General features: G+C 47.9%; 1 protein-coding gene across 1 annotated transcript in view; it reads right to left on the reverse strand.

Moving 5' to 3' along the window:
• Positions 1-7,488, reverse strand: part of SCTR (secretin receptor) — a 74,492-nt gene extending 67,004 nt beyond the window's left edge. The window contains exon 1 of the mRNA XM_059704680.1: positions 7,198-7,488. Coding sequence (XP_059560663.1) covers positions 7,198-7,248 — 51 coding nt within the window. The 5' untranslated portion in view covers positions 7,249-7,488. The remainder of the gene's footprint in view (positions 1-7,197) is intronic.
• Between the last annotated feature and the right edge of the window lie 11,502 nt (positions 7,489-18,990).

Consider the following 18,990-nt stretch of genomic DNA (forward strand, 5'->3'; position numbering starts at 1 on the left):
CGATGGACCAAAAGTGGCAGCAGGGGATTCCTAGGAGGTGGCTCCACCATTTAGGCAAGAAGTGAGGAAGAACTGTTGCACTCAGAGTAGCAACACCCCTAAGGAAGAGAGCCCAGAGAGTAGGCAGATTCTGCAGGAGGTGGACTGAATGTGGGGGTGAGAGCAGTGGACAGTGTGGCTCCCATGAGTCTGGTTGGGGTGCCTCGATAGTTTGAAGAATAGGGAAAACAAACAGACCTGGGGGTGGGGTGAGCTAACTTTGGTTAAGGAAGATGGGATTCATGACATGGTAGGACTGCCATGGAAGATCACAGGGTAAGAGCAAGCAGAATGCAGAGAGCAAGGGCAAAAGACAGAGCCTGGGGAAGTGAGCCTCAGAGGCTAAGGAGACTGAGGGACAACACGAGAGGCAGGGTGGGAACCAGGAGACTGCAAAAAGCAGAAGCCGAAGGAGGGGAAAGAGGAAAGGAAGGAGGGTCCTGGCACCCAATGCCTCCAAGAGGTTGGCTCCCATGCTTCACATTACCCATGGAGTACGGTCTACACGGATGCCTGCTGTCCCATTGTCATTATTCATAATGTTGCATCCCTCTCATAAATCACGTGATCACATGAGGTAGGACCGGGACTGAAACGTATATCATGAATGTGGTGCAATGAAGGCCACTGTGAGACTGACTTCAGGTGGGATGGAAACCCGATTGCAGAGGGAGTGAACATTGGAGCAATGCTCAGGGACGCTACTTCCAAGAAGCTGGCCATGCGGGGGCAGAGGTGGAACTGTGGCTAGAAAGGCCCAGCGTGCAGAGGGAAGGCTCTCTACCACCTGGGCTGGACAGACCTGGGCAAGTTGACCAGCTGATGGCAAAAGCCAGTCACGAAGAAGATGGTAAAGACTGGGCACAATGGCCGCATTGTGTCATCTCAGAACAGAAGTCGCTAAGGTGGTGGGGGCAGGGATCAGGAGCACAGGTGTGGGGACTGGCCCTGGGCAGGAGTAGAGCCTCTATTTCACTCAGATGATGTTATAAGTGGAATGTTTGTGTCTCCCCAAAATTAGTATATTGAAGTTCTAACACCGAGTATGGCTGTATTCAGAGATGGGACCTATAAGGAGGTAATTAAGGTTAAATGAGGTCATATGAGTGGGGCTCTAATTTGATGGGATTTGTGTCCTAAGAGACAGCAGAGAGCTCACTCTCTATCTCTCTGTCTGCAGCTGCTCAAGGGAAAGGCCATGTGAGCACAAAGCAGCAATCTGCAAGCCGGGAATCGGGCTCTCCCCGGAATCTCACCATGCTGGCCCTGGATCTCAGACTTCCAGTGTCCAGAACTGTGAGAAATAAGTGTCTGTTCCGGGCCCCTAGCCTGTGGTGTTTGTTATGGCAGCCCAAGCTGACTGAGAAAGCTAATAGGGGGTTAGAAAGCTAACAGAAGGAAGAGAACAGGGGGTATAATTTAGGCACACCTATAAGATATTGGTCAGAGGAAGTTCATCCACATAGACTAGACCCGTGGTCAGCAAACTGTGGCTCGTGAGCCACATGCGGCTCTTTGGCCCCTTGAGTGTGGCTCTTCCTAAGCCTTAAGAGTACCCTAATTAATTTACTAACAATGTACCTACCTATACAGTTTAAGTTTAAAAAATTTGGCTCTCAAAAGAAATTTCAATCGTTGTACTGTTGATATTTGGCTCTATTGACTAATGAGTTTGCCGACCACTGGTCTAGACCAAGAATGTCAAACTCGCGGCCCATTGGCCACATGCGGCCCACAACGAATATTTCTGCGGTCCAGCCAATATTACAAAATGTATGTAAGAAACATTTTAATAAAAATTTCGTAACTCAATTTTTACAATATCCTGTTATACATAATTATTAATAAGGAACTAGTACAACGTTCACTAATGACTGATTACTATAATCATGTTGCATTCATTTCCCTTACGCACCTTACGCGCAGGCGCACCATTTCTCTCCACTAATACCAGCAGCGAAGATTTTAGCAGCCGATGGCCACATCATTAGTCTTGGACTGACTTGTTTGGTGCGTGCATCAGGAAATATTTTGCTTTTGGAGAACAAGAAAAATAGGTTTATTTGCATTACACTTATTAATTTGTGCAGCTATTCAGTGTCTGGTAAGCTAATGTTCAAGAAAAAATATTAATTTTTATTAAAATGTTCTATTATTTTATGTTAACGATTGCTCTTTTATTTCAGCCCTTTGTATTCAGCATGTCCCTATCGAAATAAACCTACGCTTCTTTGAAAATTGAAACTTTCATTTTTTTTTGCAGCCCACATAAACTTAAACCTTGTTTATTTGGCCCATGTTAGCCTTTGAGTTTGACATGCTTGATCTAGACCAGTGATGGTGAACCTATGACACATGTGTCAGAGGTGACACTCGAACTCACTTTTTTGGTTGATTTTTCTTTGTTAAATGGCATTTAAATATATAAAATAAATACCAAAAATATAAGTCTTTGTTTTACTATGGTTGCAAATATCAAAAAATTTCTATATGTGACACGGCACCAGAGTTAAGTTAGCGTTTTACAAAATGCTGACACGCCGAGCTCAAAGGTTCGCCATCACTGGTCTAGACTCTCAGGAAATGGGAGGCAAACCTGTGTGTTGAAAGTGAAAGGGGAGGTGATAAGGTCAAGAACTTGAAAAGACACATAGACACCACCTCAGAGAGCCAGGGTGAGGGAACTGACGCCGGGCGTGTGGGGATTCTGAAGGTGTGGGAAACTTGGAGTCTTGGCAGCACGTGAGCTGATTGTGGAAGGCCATCAACCAGGGGCGTCCCTTCCCCATTCGCCCCTTGGAATCTGTCAGCCACAGGACAGGGAGGCTGGGTGGGCCCAGGATACTCTCATTCTCTCAGGTCCACACAAAGGTTGAGCAGTCCTCTGTTTGTAGTAAGCAAGTAGATAGGATCTGGGTGTTGTGGCTTTTACCTTGGGCTGCAGGCTGTCCCAGAGCCTGAGTGAAGGTCAGTGGCGAGAAACCCCAGCTTGCTAAGGGCAGGGAAGCAGGGACCAAGTCAGGGGTCACTGGAGGCGGCCGATCTGGTCATGGAGCTCTAATCCTGAATGTTAAACCTGGGCTTTCCACAGGAGTGCCAGGAAGAGGGCTGTGCCCTCCCTGGTCACGGGAGGTAATGACGGGGTGAGGCTAAGGGGACAAGGAGGAGGGAAAGGAGCCCCAAAAAGGTGATGCCAAAGCCAAGAGGACTCCCCTAAACAGTCCAGGAAGTATACCTCCTGCTTGTTGATTTGGTGACCCCAAGCTCCTTTCTGGCTCCCTCAATAAAATGTGTGTGTTTCAGTATTTGTTTTATGTTTTATAAAGCACCTAGAGGCCCGATGCACAAAATTCATGCAAGAGTAGGCCTTCCTTTCCCCGGCTGCCTGCACCAGCTTCCCTCTGGCACCCGGGACCTAGGCTTCCCTCACAGCCACAGGCAGGTACCCAGGACCCAGGCTTCCCTCACAGCCCCGGCTTCATCTGGAAGGTCGTCCGGAAGGACAATAGGTCTAATTAGCATATTACGCTTTTATTATTATAGATTAGATTAAACTGAATCTAATGTCATTTTGAGGCTGGGGACAGGATTGTACAACAGCTCCTTGGGCACCAGGGAGCAGAGCAGCCGCTCTGGGGAGCAGACGCAGCGCTGGTTCAGCACACGGTGTGAGTCCTCTCACTACGTCCAGCGGGGCGACCTGAGCAAATGGCTTCAGTGTCCTCGCTGCACTGGCCTGGGGTCCTAGTGCTGGAACTGAGCATTAAATCAGGGAGAGCTGGGAAGGACTTAGCAGACTACCTACTAAGTGTGAAGTAAGTGCCCAACAAGGGAAGCCTTTACCAGCATCATCATTCACAGTAATTTTAGAGAGAGTAAAAATCTTAATAGAAAGCTACAATACTTCCTCATAAATTCAGAAGGTGATTCTTCAGGTACACAAAACCCCAGGTACCCTCCTCTGGAGAGTTCTCAAGAGCCAGCCCTCAGATGGCCTGGGCAGGCTTCCTAAAACCCTCTCCCAGACCCCCACAGAGCTGTCCGCCTCCAGGTCCAGAGCCACCGCAGGAAGAGGCAGGACCACCATGCGCCGGAGGCTTCTATGCCAGAACCAGACTTGGAGTTTTTATGTTTCTGAGCTGTCAACTGGGGAGGGATAGACAGAGGAGGGGAAAGTGGGAAGGGAAGGAGTAAAAGGCCCGCTGGAGCTTTTTTTTCTGGCTTCGACATGGAGTTCAGTAGGTGTACCTGCTTCCGTCCTCCAACTCAGATTCCCTGTCACCAACCCCACTGCCCGGAGTCCAAGTGCAAGTGACACCTACGATTATTCCTGTCAATGCATCGCCCCAGAAACCTGACAGCCTTTAAGGCAATGGTTCTCAGCCAGGGGCAATTTTGCCCTTCCTGTCTCCCAGGAGCTTTGGAAATGTCTGAAGACGTTTCTGTTATCACAACTTGGAGGGATGCTAGGGGGTAGAGGCCAGGGATGCTGCTGAGCATCACACAATGCACAGGACACACAACAAAGAATTATCCAACTGCCCTCACTCCACCCATCATCCCCGCCCCATTCCACCCAGGCCAAGGGAGGCCATCGCTCTCTTTCTGGCACCGCACGCTGAAATCCCAGGTAAAAGATCCAAGATTACAGTGTCAAAGTTAAGAAACTGCGATTGAAGGAAAAAGGAGTCCCCCACACCCACTTAACTCACTAAGATTATCAAACTGGCAGCTTGCCATATGCCCTGGATTAAACACCCTACCTTGAATGACTAATTCTCCTTTGCCTGATACATTTATGTACAAGTCTGTAAGCAACGATTGCTTTCAAGATGTCATTCTTCATTACTTGTTCCTGTATGAAACTGCCACAGTTTAAGACAGTCCCTGTGGATATCATCATCATTTCATTCATTCATTCATTCATTCATTCATTCAATACAAATCATCGAGCTCCCTCTTACACTGTGATGGGGTCTAGGGATAAAGGGTGAAGACAACTAAGTCTCCGTGCTCAAGTTCAAAGTGTACGTATTAAGGACGAGGGGAGGACAGCTGTGCTAGTGAATAATTACAACACTGTCCTCATGAGATAGATACATGGGAGTGGGGGTAGCAAAGGGAGGTGTGCTCAGGCTTTCCTGTGGTGATCGCTTTTTGGTTTCCACTTGCAAGGTTCCTTCTTGGCACCTCTGGAAAGGCAAGCCAGTGGGGGGGAGTAGTAACAAGCAATTTGGCCTTAATGACCTCCCATTAGGAAGGTGCCTATGCTCTTATTCAAAGGAGAGACCCAAATGAACAAAGAATTGTTTGAATACCCTTCCATTTCAAAATCAAGTACCTGACCACTCAGTCACACAGAAGAAAAATAGAATTTCATAGACTGGGAAATATGCCAATCAATGTATGTCAATTCCACTCTTATTTATTAAAGGAGTTCTCTACCAAAAAGTTCTCTACCTTAGGTCTGAATAAGCCCATAAAATAACCAGAGGGCCAAAACTTCCAGGGAGCTATCTGGTAATAATACTAGGCAGTACCAGTGAGTGTTTGAAAAAGACATGTAAGGACAAGGGCTGTAATTGGCAGAGCCCGGGGTGGTTCTAGTCCCAGTCCTACCACTAACTTGAAGATCTGGGGCAGGTCCCTTCTCTCTGCAGTCTCAGTTTGCTCCTCTGTAAAGGGAGGGAATTGGGCTAGAGCACAATGGAGCATCCTTCCAAGGCTCACTGAATACTTGAACCAAGTGAGGGCTCTCACTCCCCACCCCCACCCCCCCTGCTTATTCTTGAGATAATGTGGGGGTCCCCTTGAGATTAAAATGTAGGTTGAAGCCCAGACCTGTTGATTTTTGGGGATAACCTCAACGTTACCGCAAATACTTAAGAAGGAGGCTGGGAGGGTCACAAAGGGGAAACTAGAGGCCTCCCCCACCCCTGGGTGCTGCCTAACAACACCCCCTCTCAGCTGCACTTGGCTTTGAATTGTCCCCAGTGCCCAGGTGCTTTCCCCCAAATTGGGAGTTCAGACAAGGAGTGGGTGCTGTTGCTCTAGCTGAGGCTCCAGGTTACCAGGGAGATGGGGACAAAAATCCCCAAATTCCACTCCTCCCAACTGCCGCTGCTGGGATGTCATGGGCCTGCAGAAAGGTGGCATCTATGGCTTGTCAACACTCCCACCGCTCAGGGAGCTGGGGTTTTCCGTAGGATCCAACAGGAGAGGACTACAAGAGGGCAAGGTCTTTGGGCACCAGCAAGGACTAGCCCAGGACAGAGATTAGAGAGTCTAAACGGGGTCCCCAAGTGCTGCCCCTGGGGAATTTCTTGGGACAGACGCCTTGGAGGCCAGTCTGGAATGTTGGTGGAAAGAAATAGCTCTGAAATCTGGCCCCCTCACCCCTACCTCTACCCCTCCGCCTCCCCATTCCTTCCACCAGTCTGGGTGCAGCCACTCTCTCCTTCACAAATCCCACAGGGAGAGCCTCTGCGATTCCCAGGAGTTTCTGTGGGAAAGAACCACCAGCTACCCACTCTGCGGCCTTCTGCTTTCCTTCCAGCTCCTCCCTGGACTTGGTTTGGGGAGAGCAGCTGCTCCCAGGAGTCCCCCAGGCACGCAGACATCAGGGAGCCAAATCCCCAGGAGAGGGGTAGGGAGCTGCAAACGGTCCCATCACAGCGCCGTCCCGTCTCAGCCCCGGAAGCTGCCTTTCCGAGCTTTCTGAGGTTTTCCCACCCGCAGCCTGTGTGTGTGAAAATGTCAAGGCTTCGGGCAGACGGATGTGGGTTCCATTAGTCTGCACTTGGGACAATATTTTTGGTCTTCCCAAGTCTCCCTTTCCTTGTCTGTAAAGTGAGGCTGATATATCCACCTCGTAAGGAGGTTGTGAGATTTCCATAAAATAACGGAAGCCAAGCGCCCGGCACCCAATAGCACCGCGGGGACGGCGCCCGAATCTCCGTCCAGGGGCCTTGGGGCGCAGTGCGGGGTCCTCAGGAAGGGGTGCGGTCGGGGCGCGGTCGGGGCAGGGGCTCATCTGAGAGCTGCCTTCTTCTGGCGCACACATTTTTATCCTGAGGGGAAGATCTGGGGGTGCCCCGCTCCTTCCATCCCGCCTGTCCCCGAATCGGCCCCCCGCCCGCGGAAGGGCGCGGTACTCACGGTGTGCGCGGCGCCGGCGAGCAGCAGCCACAGCGCCGGACAGGGGCGCATGGTGCCGGCGGCTCTCCGCGAGCGAGCGCCCCGACGGCTGCCCTTCCAGCTCACCGCCCGCGCCGCAGCTCAGCGCCCTCCGCAGGGTCCCGGGTCCCGGCCGGCCGCCGCGCCCCGAGGAGGCATGACGGGCCCCGCACCCCGCGGAAGCCCCGAGCTGCGCCTTCTCGGAGAGGGAGCGGCGCGCTAAGCCGCCCTGCCCATTGAGAAAGACGCGCGCTGCCCGCACTCCTCCGCCCTCCACCCAGCCTCACTGCCCGCGGGCAGGCACTCGGGCTGGCAGGGGAGGAGGCGGAGGGAGGGAGGGAGGGTGAGAGCCCGGAGCCGGCTCCCGCAGGCTCGGCCGGGGGCGGAGGAGACCGGGAGAGAGCACCAGGGCTTAGCAACACCCCCAGTTCCGGAAAGAGCGCTCAGCCCGGCCACAACCTTGCTGCGCACGAATGAGCAACCCAGCCACCTTCAGAACCTCGGTTCCCCTGCCTAAGGGCACCTGTGCTAATACCCACCTCGGGAGGGAGAAGGCTGTGCTAGTGCCCGTGACCAGCAGGTGCTGTCAGTGGCTCTTGCATTGAGGCCCTGGGGCAGGCACCTTGCATTTGATTTCTGGTTCTCACTCTACTCTTCTTACTATTAAAGCTACACTGGCCCGTTCTGGAAAGAAGCCTTTGACGTCAGGTGGACCAAGGAGGACCCTGTGGGCCACCGGGGCGCTTGGGGCTGCGCTGAAGATGAGCCACCTGGAAAGCTGCTGCTTCCGGGCGCTGCTGGAGGCTATTAAACACCAGGCAGGTTTTCCCAGGAGCTGCTCAACCGAGTCCGAGTGCGCAGATGTTCCCAAGGATGGCCTTTGGCCTCTCCGTGTAAGGCACCCTCAAAAGGCTCTTGTACACCCGATTTTTACTCCCTCTGCACGTGTCCACTCCCTTTCCTCTTCTCTCTCTTTCCATCGTGGCCTTTCCCCAGGCACTTTATACATCAACTCATTTAAATCCCCCCGAAACCCTTTGGTGATATTATATCGGTTTTACAGAGGAGGACATGGAGGGTGGAGGAGGATCAGTGACATGTCCAGATACATGCGATTCAGAAGGTGAGATGGGACAGCCTGGCTCTGCTCACCCGCCTCGGTGACTGGCCTCTGGTCAGATGCTAAACCGCTGTTCAAGGAAGGTGCTGCAGCCTCAGCAGCTGTCCTGCATGAAGAGGCGACGGATTCGGCGGACTTGGTAAACTACAGAGGAAAAAAGGGGGGAATCCACTTTCAGCTCCCAGGTCCACAGTCAGTACTCAGTACATGGCCATCTAAAGTTTACATATCTCACTTTTAGGAACTTTCACTACAGAAACGCTCACCCAAGCGTCCAATGGAAGATGCACGTGGATGTTTGTGGGAGCACCATCGCAGGAGCAGAAAACGGGAGATAATGCATGTGGAAGGGGAGCACTGGCCCTCCTTGATGTTTCCTTCCTCATGGAGAACAGCCACGAGTATAACCCTCCTGCCTCTCTCTACCCATCTCATTAATCCCCCTCCTCCCAACACACACACACACACACACACACACACATAAACACATACACGTGAGGCCAGCTTTACACGACTGTTGCATTTGGGATAAGGACTGGCATGAAGTTCTGCCCCCCAAATCTCGCCTTCCTTTGACAGCACTCCGACCTGCAGAGAGCCCGTAGCTGAGTTGCCCTGGGCCAGGCTGTCCTTGGTGGCCAAGACTCTGACTGTTGATCGAATAACATCAGTGACAGGGTGGTGGTCTATCTGATTCTGGGGTTCACTTGCCCACGACTGTCAACCACATTCTCCAAGGCCGACATCATTGCTAATAAAAGTGATGTTTGGTCCCGTCTGTCTTCATCTAATTTCTCAATTGGTTTGACATTTAGACTGGAAAGAAAACTGTTACTCCAACACCCTAAATGTGCATCAGAAAGTGCATGAGGTACGGACTTGCAATTTTTACTGTATAGACTTCTCTGTTGCTTGAATATTATCTGTAACCACTGTATGTATCTGTTCTTTTTTATGGAAAGAGATAAAAAGAAAACAACACAAAAATGCAATTAGTGTGCTATACCAGAACCTCATGATCTTCAGTGAAAAAGCAAAACAACATTTGTTTGGGGCAATTCAATAAATTCCTGGCCTGTGGCAAGCCTTGTTTCTTCCATAACGGGAGGCTCTGCTCTCAGAGCATTGAGAAAAGGGTCTGAAGTGCTGTGTGAGAAGCCTTTTTAGAAGCCTGGGATGCATCAGTGGCTTTGTAAAACCCACTGAGAAAACAATTTCATAACAGGGGTTGGGGGAAGAGGTAGGGAACGAACACCATACTTAATACCTGTCATGTGTGCGGGAGGCTTGTAGGAATTTAGGGTGTGTTGTCATACTGGATCCTCCAAGACTACAAGAGAGAGAATCCTTCCTTTGACTAGGAGGATGAAAATTTAGGCTTGAGGAAGGTAAGCACTCGCCTCCAACAACACAAATAAAAAGGGGCAAGTCCAAGATTTGAACACAGGACAGACCACTGCACTAGGAGTCCTCTCAGTCATGAAGATGACTCCCTTAATGCTGGCCTTCCAGAGTTGTTTTGCACACATCATCTCATGTGGTCCTCAAAGCAAGTCTGTGGGTTAGGTAGGGCCCAGCAGTCAGTGCTGGCAGGAGAGGGAGCAACCATTGCTCAGAGAGTTCAAGAACCGGACTGTGTGCAGAGGTGTGGGCGAGGTTAAGAGAACCAACAAGGGAGCCGAGGAGCCAGGGATTAGCAACAATGGGCCTGCGGCTGACAAAGACACCCTCTTGACCAAATTTCACTCCAGTTCTCTGAGTCCTCTTCTGACTCAGCCTCCGCCTTGGCGCTGTCTGTCTTTGGCCTGCCTAGCCGGGTCTCAGTAAGAGCCCTGCCATCAGTTTTGTGAGAATCCCCCTACTCCTGATATCTGATCACCCTTCATATCTGATCAAGTTCCTCATCCCTCACCTTTCATGTCTAAATCCTGTCAGTTTATCAAGAACCCCCCTATTCTTTTTTAAAAAATATATTTTATTGATTTTTTACAGAGAGGAAGGGAGAGGGAGAGGGATACAGAGTTAGAAACATCGATGAGAGAGAAACATCGATTCAGCTGCCTCTTGCACGCCCCCTACTGGGGATGTGCCCGCAACCCAGGTACATGCCCTTGACCGGAATCGACCCTGGGACCCTTCAGTCCATAGGCAGACACTCTATCCGCTGAGCCAAACCGGTTAGGGCAAGAACCCCCCTATTCTTGATGCTTGATGTCTCTTCTTAGTCATCCTCCATCCACTGATCCCTTACCTGCTTCTTTTCTATAAATCCCCATTCGTCCTTTCTTGTATTTCAAGCTGAGTTCAATCTTTCTCCCCTATTGCAATAGTCTTGAATAAAATGTTCCTTTATTAAATTTTGGAATAAAATCTTACATTTTATCAAGTGTCAGAATAATGCTCTTTTCATATATATATAATTGATTTCAGAAAGAAAGGGAGAGGGAGTGAGAGATAGAAATGTCAATGATAAGAGAGAATCATTGATTGGCAGCTTCCTGCATGCCCTCTACTTGGGATTGAGCCCACAACCAGGGCATGTGCCCCAGCCAAGAATTGAACTGTGACCTCCTGGTTCATAGGTCTTTGCTCAACCAATGAGCCACATGGGCAGGCCTTTTTTTTTTTTTTTTGTAATAAAGGGCAGGGAGAGAAAGCAGTGTTCTCAGAAGCTGGCTCAGAAGCTTTGTCCACCTTAGGAGAGGAGCCACCCATATGAGCTTAACCATGGAGAAATGTAGCCACTGACAAAAATGCAGCCTGGCAAGGGCATCCGGTGGTGGGATAAATACCCTGAACTCTCTCTTCCCCTGTCCACTGGTCTCCCAGCAGTGTCTTCCAAGGGCTGACCCAACCTAAACCCAGAGACAAGGCAGGCAGATGGGGAGTGAAGCCACAGGAAGAAACTGTCCACAGAGTTTAATCTCCTGGGTGGAGAAGGTTGAAAATGGGTTTGGGAGGGATGAGGCAAACAGAGAATAACCCTACTTGGAAATATCATTACACCCATTTAATAGATGAAGAAACTGAGATTTGATGAATCTGTAACTCAAGATTACACAGCTGAGAGGTAGGACTGCTAGTACTAAAACTTGGGACTTTTGATTCCCAGACATAAGTTGTTTCCATCACTCCTATACCCATCGACCCCAAGTCTAGCAATGAAAAACCAGCTATTGTTTTTAATCATGTCCCAGTTCTAGGGGTTGACTGGGCTTAGCCAGGTAGTTCTCACTTGGGTTCTCTCACACAGTTACGTGGATGGTGGCTGGGACCAGAGTCACCCCAAGATATGGTCGCTCAAATATCTGAGCCTGGGCAGAAAGACTCCTATGTCTGGGGCTGGAGCAGCCGGGGGCTCTTCAGCCCTCTTTCCCTATCTCTCTGTTACAACCCTCTCCCCAACTCTCTTCCCCTCCACCATTGAACCTGGGAGAGCAGGGTGTCGGGTGGGGAGATTTTTCCTCTTTGTAATACAAATTCCCTCAAAAATTAAAAATTTCCCTGTTGTCAAAGGGAAAGACATCTTTTCTCCTCTCCATCTTCCTTCAGCATTTTCTTTAGAAAACTACCATTAGAAATGCTTTCCCTTTCCCATGCAAATCTTGTTAAAAGCTGATTAAGCCTCTTGCCAGTTTTGCACACCAGGCATTCTTCTCGAAGGCCTTGTCATCTCTGTGAAATGTGAGCTGGAGGAGATGGAGCTCCGTTCCCCTCTCACTGTGGGAGAGTGGCCCAGGCATGCAGTTCCAAGTTGTCATTTCCTGCTTGTGGAAGAGCTATGAGAAGTTCCTTTTTTCCTTTAGACAAAGACAATTAGCAAATGCGTGCCATGGATTGTATCTGCCTGGCTATATAAAAGGGTAAGATTTTTATTTGTCTTTGCAATCTCTTTTGTGGATTGCTGGTGATGTGCTTCCCAGTCTAGTTTAACACTTATCCAATAATAAAACTGGTTTGTTCTTCATTTTGTGGAGAGGATTCATCTGGTTTGCAGGAGATTTTGTTTTTAATTATTTTTCCAACAAGAAGTCATGTCATTTTTATGGTGTGGCATATTTCCAATAGCAATAAGCAGTGTTAGAAAACGAAATAAGCACATTCATTCAATGAATATTTATGGAGTACCTACTCTGACTCAGGTGCTGTGTGCCAGGATGATAGCGGCCTGGGGAAGTTGCCCTTGGTAACCTCAGCCCCAAGCACAAAGCCAGAGGTGCTATGATTGGGCCCCCTCCTGGGAGCCCTGGAAAGATGACTGAGGCTGGTGGTTAAAACTTCAGACGCTATTATAGGCACACATTGAACAAATCTATTGGTTGGATGGAATAAGCAACTGCAGAACGTATGGTGGATGATACTCAAACTGATAAATTCTATGGGAGCATGTATTGAGGGACCAGAACAAGCCTGGTAATGTCTTAGGTTGGGTCATATCGATCACCGTATTTTAGGTAAAATACATTTGAATATTGACAATTTTATAAGGTTCAACCTAACAGTCCGTTGGTTGTGTCTGGCCAGACTTTATTCCCTTTTTTTTGATACAAGACCCCTTTCCTGCTCTCAGACCACAGAAGCTTGGGTGGGGCTTTCACCACCAATAGCCCAGGAGTGAGCACGTGACCCTGGCCTGGAGGAGGAGGAGTCACCTCACCAACTAACCACAGTGATTGGCTCAAGAATGGGCACATGACTGAAGCCGGGCCAATAGGGATGACACAGCAGCAACGAAAACAGTATGTGTTGGCACTAAGCTCAAGTTGGGAGCAAGATGACAGCCTTCCCATCGCATGAAGAGATTCTGGCTAAGAACGGAGGCAACATAGAGTGAGAGAACCAGGAAACAAAGAGAGACCAGATCTTGAACTCATCACCTTGTCACCTAGATGCAGCTGTGGCTAAATCCTGTCTCAATAGATGATAGATTATTTTTTAAAAAAATTTTTGCCCACTTTTGAATCCATTCTGTCACTGGTAACAGAAAGAGCCCTGACATACACTTAAGGAAGGCTTCCAGGGAACATAATAAATGAGCTGAAGGGGTTGATTTGGGGTGGGAAGGGGGAGAGCATTGGAGTGAGGAGTTGGCTGTCCCTGGTTTAAGGCCTTTACCGAGTGGCTCTACCAATGAAATGAACTTGCTCTGCCCTGTCAGCTGCTCAATAAACCAAACAAAAACGTCTGCACTAGCCTGAATGTGAGCTTTACTGGGAGCCCAGCTAATGTATTATTGATGAGCCATAAATAATGGGGCATGCGTGATTTCCTATTCAGTGTTGAAGTACAAAGATGTAACAATGACATTTTAATGAGACTTTTATGGTCCGGGTTCACTGTTTGCACTCTGGCAATGTGGGCTGGCTTTGTCCGGAAGGCAGTTTTTCCTTTACTTTTATTATTCCCTCCTCCATTTGTCAGCATCCTTTTGAGCATTTATATGAAATATTATGGTTAAAACAGATCAAAAGAGAGCAAATAAAACTGTACATGAGCTATTGCTCCCAAGGCCTTACCTCCCAACCTCCCAGGGCTCCCCACATTTCTGCCCATAAGGCAGTTTGGCTTGGCATACAGAAAAGAATATTCACAACAGACAAAACTGGGTTCAAATTCTGACCTAGTCATCAATTAGCCATGTGTCCTTGAGCAAGCTACTCTGGCCCTCTAGGCTTCAATTTCTTCATCTGTATAATGGGAAAAGTAATACCCATATTTCAGCATTGCTATGAGGTTGAAAATAATTCAGTGCAGTTAAATTGTCTGGACACATAAATTAAGATGCATTTGGCTGCAGAAAATAGACAAACCAACATAAACGGGGTGTGACAGCAATAAGGGTAGGTATCAGCTCACCTGGTGGAGAGCCAGAGATAGAGCATGCTTCAGGGTGGACTAGTGCGTGGCTCAGGCTCCTCTGCCCTTTCCTCTCCGTGGGATGACCTCAGGCGAATCTTGCTCTAGGCAAAATGTCTGCAGCAGGTCTGCAGCCTCACAGCCAGTCAATGCCAGAAGGAGACACTCTTCGGAAGCTGACCCTCCTTCGCCAGAAGGCCGAGTCTATGCTCCTGGTGGAGCTTTGCAACATTCCCAACTGATAGAATGAGGCGGAGGTGCTGCTGCATAACTTCCAAGGCCAGGTCATAGCAGAAATGCAGCCCAAGCCTGGCTCTCTCCTGGAACCCAGCAGCCACGGTGTGAGGAAGTTCAGGGCACGGGTGGGTGTTTTGGTCAAGAGCCTTACCTAGGTTCCCAGCTGGCAGCTTCAGCACCAACCACCAGATGATGCCTTCAGACTCTCCCACCCCCTAGCTTTTGGGTCTTCCTCCTGAAACCCCAGACATTATGGAGCAGAAACAAGCCATCTCTGCTTGCCCTGCCTGAATTCCCACCCCACAGAAAATGTGAGAGATACTAAACGATTATAGTTGCTTTAAGCCACTAAGTATTATTCAAGATATAATGAACACAATATAATAATTTTAAAAAGCTATTAAGAGCAAATGACAAGCTGGGGAGACATTTTACAACATCACAAACAATAGACTAATATCCCTAATATATGAAGAGCTCCAACAACTCAATAAGAAAAAGATCAAAACCCAATGGAAAAATGGGGACATGGATTTATAGAAAAGGAAACACAAATGTCTCCTAAACATATAAAAGCATGCTCACCTTTACTTATATTAGAGAAATAAAAAATAAAACCATAATTAAATACTATTTTTATCTATCAGATTGGTAAAAATATAAAAGCTTTATAATATATTCTGTTAGTGAGGTTGTAAGGAAACAAGTGTTCTCATGCATTACAAGTAGGAGTGAATAATTAACACAAAGTCCATGAGGGGAAATTTGACAATAGTTATCAGTATTACCAATGTATAGACCCTTTAACCTAGCACACTTCAGGGATTTTTCTTACAGACACAAAGGTATATATGAATGGATGTATGTACATGTTTGCAGAAATGCTGCATTCACTTGTTTAAATCATTATAATCTACACTAATAAAAGAGAAACATGCAAATTGGTGTCACTCCACTATGCCCACCAGCCAATCAGAGTGACTATGCAAATTAACCCAACAAAGATGGTGGTTAATTTGCATATGCAGGCACAGAGTGAAGACTGAAGACGTCTGAAGATGGCGGCGGCCACAGAGCTGGAGCGAGCAGGAGGCTTTGGTTGCTCCCAGCAATGGAGGAAGCCAAGCTTCCTGCAGGCCCTGGACTCTGCTCAAGGAGTGGCTGAGGGCCTGGGTCACTGGGGGCAACCCAGGCTTTCAGCCAGCCCTGGCCTCCGCTCGAGGAGCTGGAAAAAAAAAAAAAGGAAGGGCTGGGAGCAGCTGGAGCAGAGAAGCCAAGCCTTGCTGCTGCAGCTGGACCAAAGGCCTGGGTCCCGGGTGCCGGAGGAAAACCAGTGCCAGGACAAGGAAGGCCTATTGCGCGAATCTTCATGCAACGAGCCACTAGTACAGTTTATAATAGCAAAAGATGAGGAACAATGCAAATATCTAATAATGGGGGACTGATTATATAAATCATAGAGTATTTATAGCCACAAAAAGGAATGAGGAGGTACTTGAACAATGCTATGGTGATATGGAATGATCATCCAGATATATTTTTAAGTGAAAAAACAGGGGTCGGGAGAGTACGATACTTGGGCTTTTAAACAGGGGATGAACTTTTCACACATGTAAGCATAAATATAATTGCCTCTGTATGTGTAACATATCCCTGGAAAGATATAAGAATCTAGTGACATGAGTTACCTCTGGGAAAAGGAACCTGGTGGCTAAGGACAAGAGTCAAAAGGGAGAATTTTTACTTCTTGAATTGATTAAATAACGGATAACCTAAAACAGCTTTAATGTGTCTATGAATCTCCTGAGAAGTCTTCTTAAAATGCAGAATCTGATGCATTAGGTCTGGGGTGACCTGGAATTCTGCATTTCTAACAAGCTCCTGTGCCACAGTTCACACGTTGAGCAGGAACACGCTTTTAATTGTATGCTAGAATGCTTTCAGCTGAAAGGAAGAGATATGGAATGCAGGTGCCAAACAATCAAAGGTGAAATGCGGTCCTCTAGGTTGAGCCTTCTTCCTGTCTCCTGCTGTCCTCACCAGCCTCACCTAGTGCTGGGGCCCCTGTCGCCTCTGCTGGCTGCAGCAATTCCAAGGATTCACTTCTGGACCTGCAGTGTCCAGGCAGAGGAAGATACTGCATCTATGAATGCCTCTTTCTTAGGAGAGAGGAAGCCTTTGCCAGAGGTCTCCCAGAAGCCTATGCCTGTCTGTGACCAGAATTGGGTTACAGACTCAGTTCTAAATCAGCCATGGGCAAAAGGGTCAGGAATTCAGTGACTGGCCTACACTAGTCAGGATCTACTGCTGGAATTGGAGATGTGGGGAGAAACCTAATCAAAGCTGAGGTTCTGTTGGTAAGAAAGTGGAAGTAGGCAACCACACAATTTGGTTAATTGATTGTACAGAGACCTGCATATTATAGCATATCTATGGATAAAAGGGGGAATTTGACAATTTTTCCAAGGAATAAATTAAGTAAAAAGTTTTAGGTGCTACTCAATACTCATTTTAAAAAATGTGTGGAAACAAGCATTTGATGATTTGAGCTGGGTGGAAAATTCTGGCACTATTGGAGACATAGTACCTGTCCTGAAATCTACAACCTTGTTGGGGCAACAAAACAGAAAGAACTAAAGTGACCTACTCTAGAAGCAAATGAATTTTTTACCCACTTGGCCAACAGTTACTGGGTAATCACTATGAACAAAGTACTGTGTCAAGGGCTGTGGGACAGTGGTCGGCAAACTCATTAGCCAACAGAGCCAAATATCAACAGTACAATGATTGAAATTTCTTTTGAGAGCCAAATTTTTTAAACTTAAACTATATAGGTACATTATTATTAACTTAATTAGGTACTCCTAAGCTGGCCTTTGCTAAAAACGTCCTCAATCTGATTGAGGTACGTTTGCTGAGGTTGACCCCTTCCAACTCTCCCATCCACACTGGTCTTGTAGCCAGTCTACCTTAACTCCTGCATGAGTCGAGCGCCCCACCCCCCCACCCCCGGCACTGTATCTCCCACGGCCTGCCTGCGCCCCGCCCCGTCTCGTCTCCCGTCGTCGCTGGACTGCTGACTGACAGACATCCCCCACTTCTTCTAACGCCACTTCTTCAAAATAGACTCGCCCAGGCCGAAAACCGACTTCTGCGCATGGGCCACGACGTTTCAATCGCGCCTACATGTGGTATTTTGTGAAAGAGCCACACTCAAGAGGCCAACGAGCCGCATGTGGCTCGCGAGTCGCGGTTTGCCGACCACTGCTGTGGGAGATCCAAAGATAAATGGATTCTGCAATTTAAGACACATACACAAGTAATGATGGGTACAACATGTAAAAAGATGTATTAAAAAAGATGGTGCAACAAAGTGTATGAAGACCCAGAGAGGGAAACAGCCCTGGTGACCAATAAGGCTATGCGAAGGGGAGGGGATACACCATCTCTAGCGGTAGCCTTGAAAGATGGGCAGATTTTTAACCAGTGATGACCGTAGCCAGGAGGGAGGGATTGGAGAATGGGAAGATGGAAGAAACCAAGAAACCACAAGAGCATAGCAAGTGATGTGGGTGTGAGGAGGCAGGTAACCTCATTGAAGTCCTACTGTCATCTCTTAGCAACACGAAGCCATAAATGGCATCAAACAAGTGTCAAGTGATAGATGGAGGGAGAGGACAAGGGCAGCTCTGGGCAGAGAGGCCTGAGCGGCTGTGTAAGGAACACTGTCCTGGGTGAGCAGGGTGGCCTCGACAGGGCAGGGAGTTAGGGGAGCTGACCCAGTTTCACGGCATAACCCCTAAATATCAGTAGCAAGGACAGAAACAACTTCTTTAGAGAATAAATTGCAATAACAACAAAATGATACGGAGGGAGAATCCATTGATTAAAGGAGACCTGAAACATATCAATCTATCACAATGTGTGGATTTTATTTGAATTCTGATTCAAACAGGCAAACTCTAAAAATATTTTATGACATTTATGAGACAATTGAGTACAGAATATGTGACGTTAAAAGTTATTGTAATTTTTTAGGTACTGATACTGTGGTTATAATTCTCACAATTTGTTTGTTTTTTTTAATTCTCACCTGATGACATTTTTTCCATTGGTTTTTTAAGAAAGAGAGAGAGAGAGAGATGAGAGACTTGTGAGAGAGACACATGGATTGGTTGCCTCCCGCCCCAGGATCCAGACTGCAACCAAGGTACATGCCCTTGACTGGGAATTGAACTTGAGACCCTTCAGGTCCAGGGGCCCATGCTCTAACCCTGAGCGACCACTGAGTCAAACCGGCCAGGGCATCTTGTGGGTATGTTCTTTAAAAGAGTCCTTATCTTCTGGAGTTATATTCTGAACTATTTACGGTGGGAAATGATGTCTGGGGTTTTCTTGAAATAATGCAGGGAGTAGGGGAAAATGTACAAACTAAGTAAGATTGGCCATGATTGGATCATTGTTGCAGGCGAGTGCTGAAGGTTCATCATACTATTCTTCCTACCTTTGCATATATTTGAAACTTGTCATAGTAGAAAATGCAAAACAAACGATATTAAAGT

Source organism: Myotis daubentonii, chromosome 7 (assembly GCF_963259705.1).
Source record: "Myotis daubentonii chromosome 7, mMyoDau2.1, whole genome shotgun sequence".
Lineage (NCBI taxonomy): Eukaryota > Metazoa > Chordata > Mammalia > Chiroptera > Vespertilionidae > Myotis > Myotis daubentonii.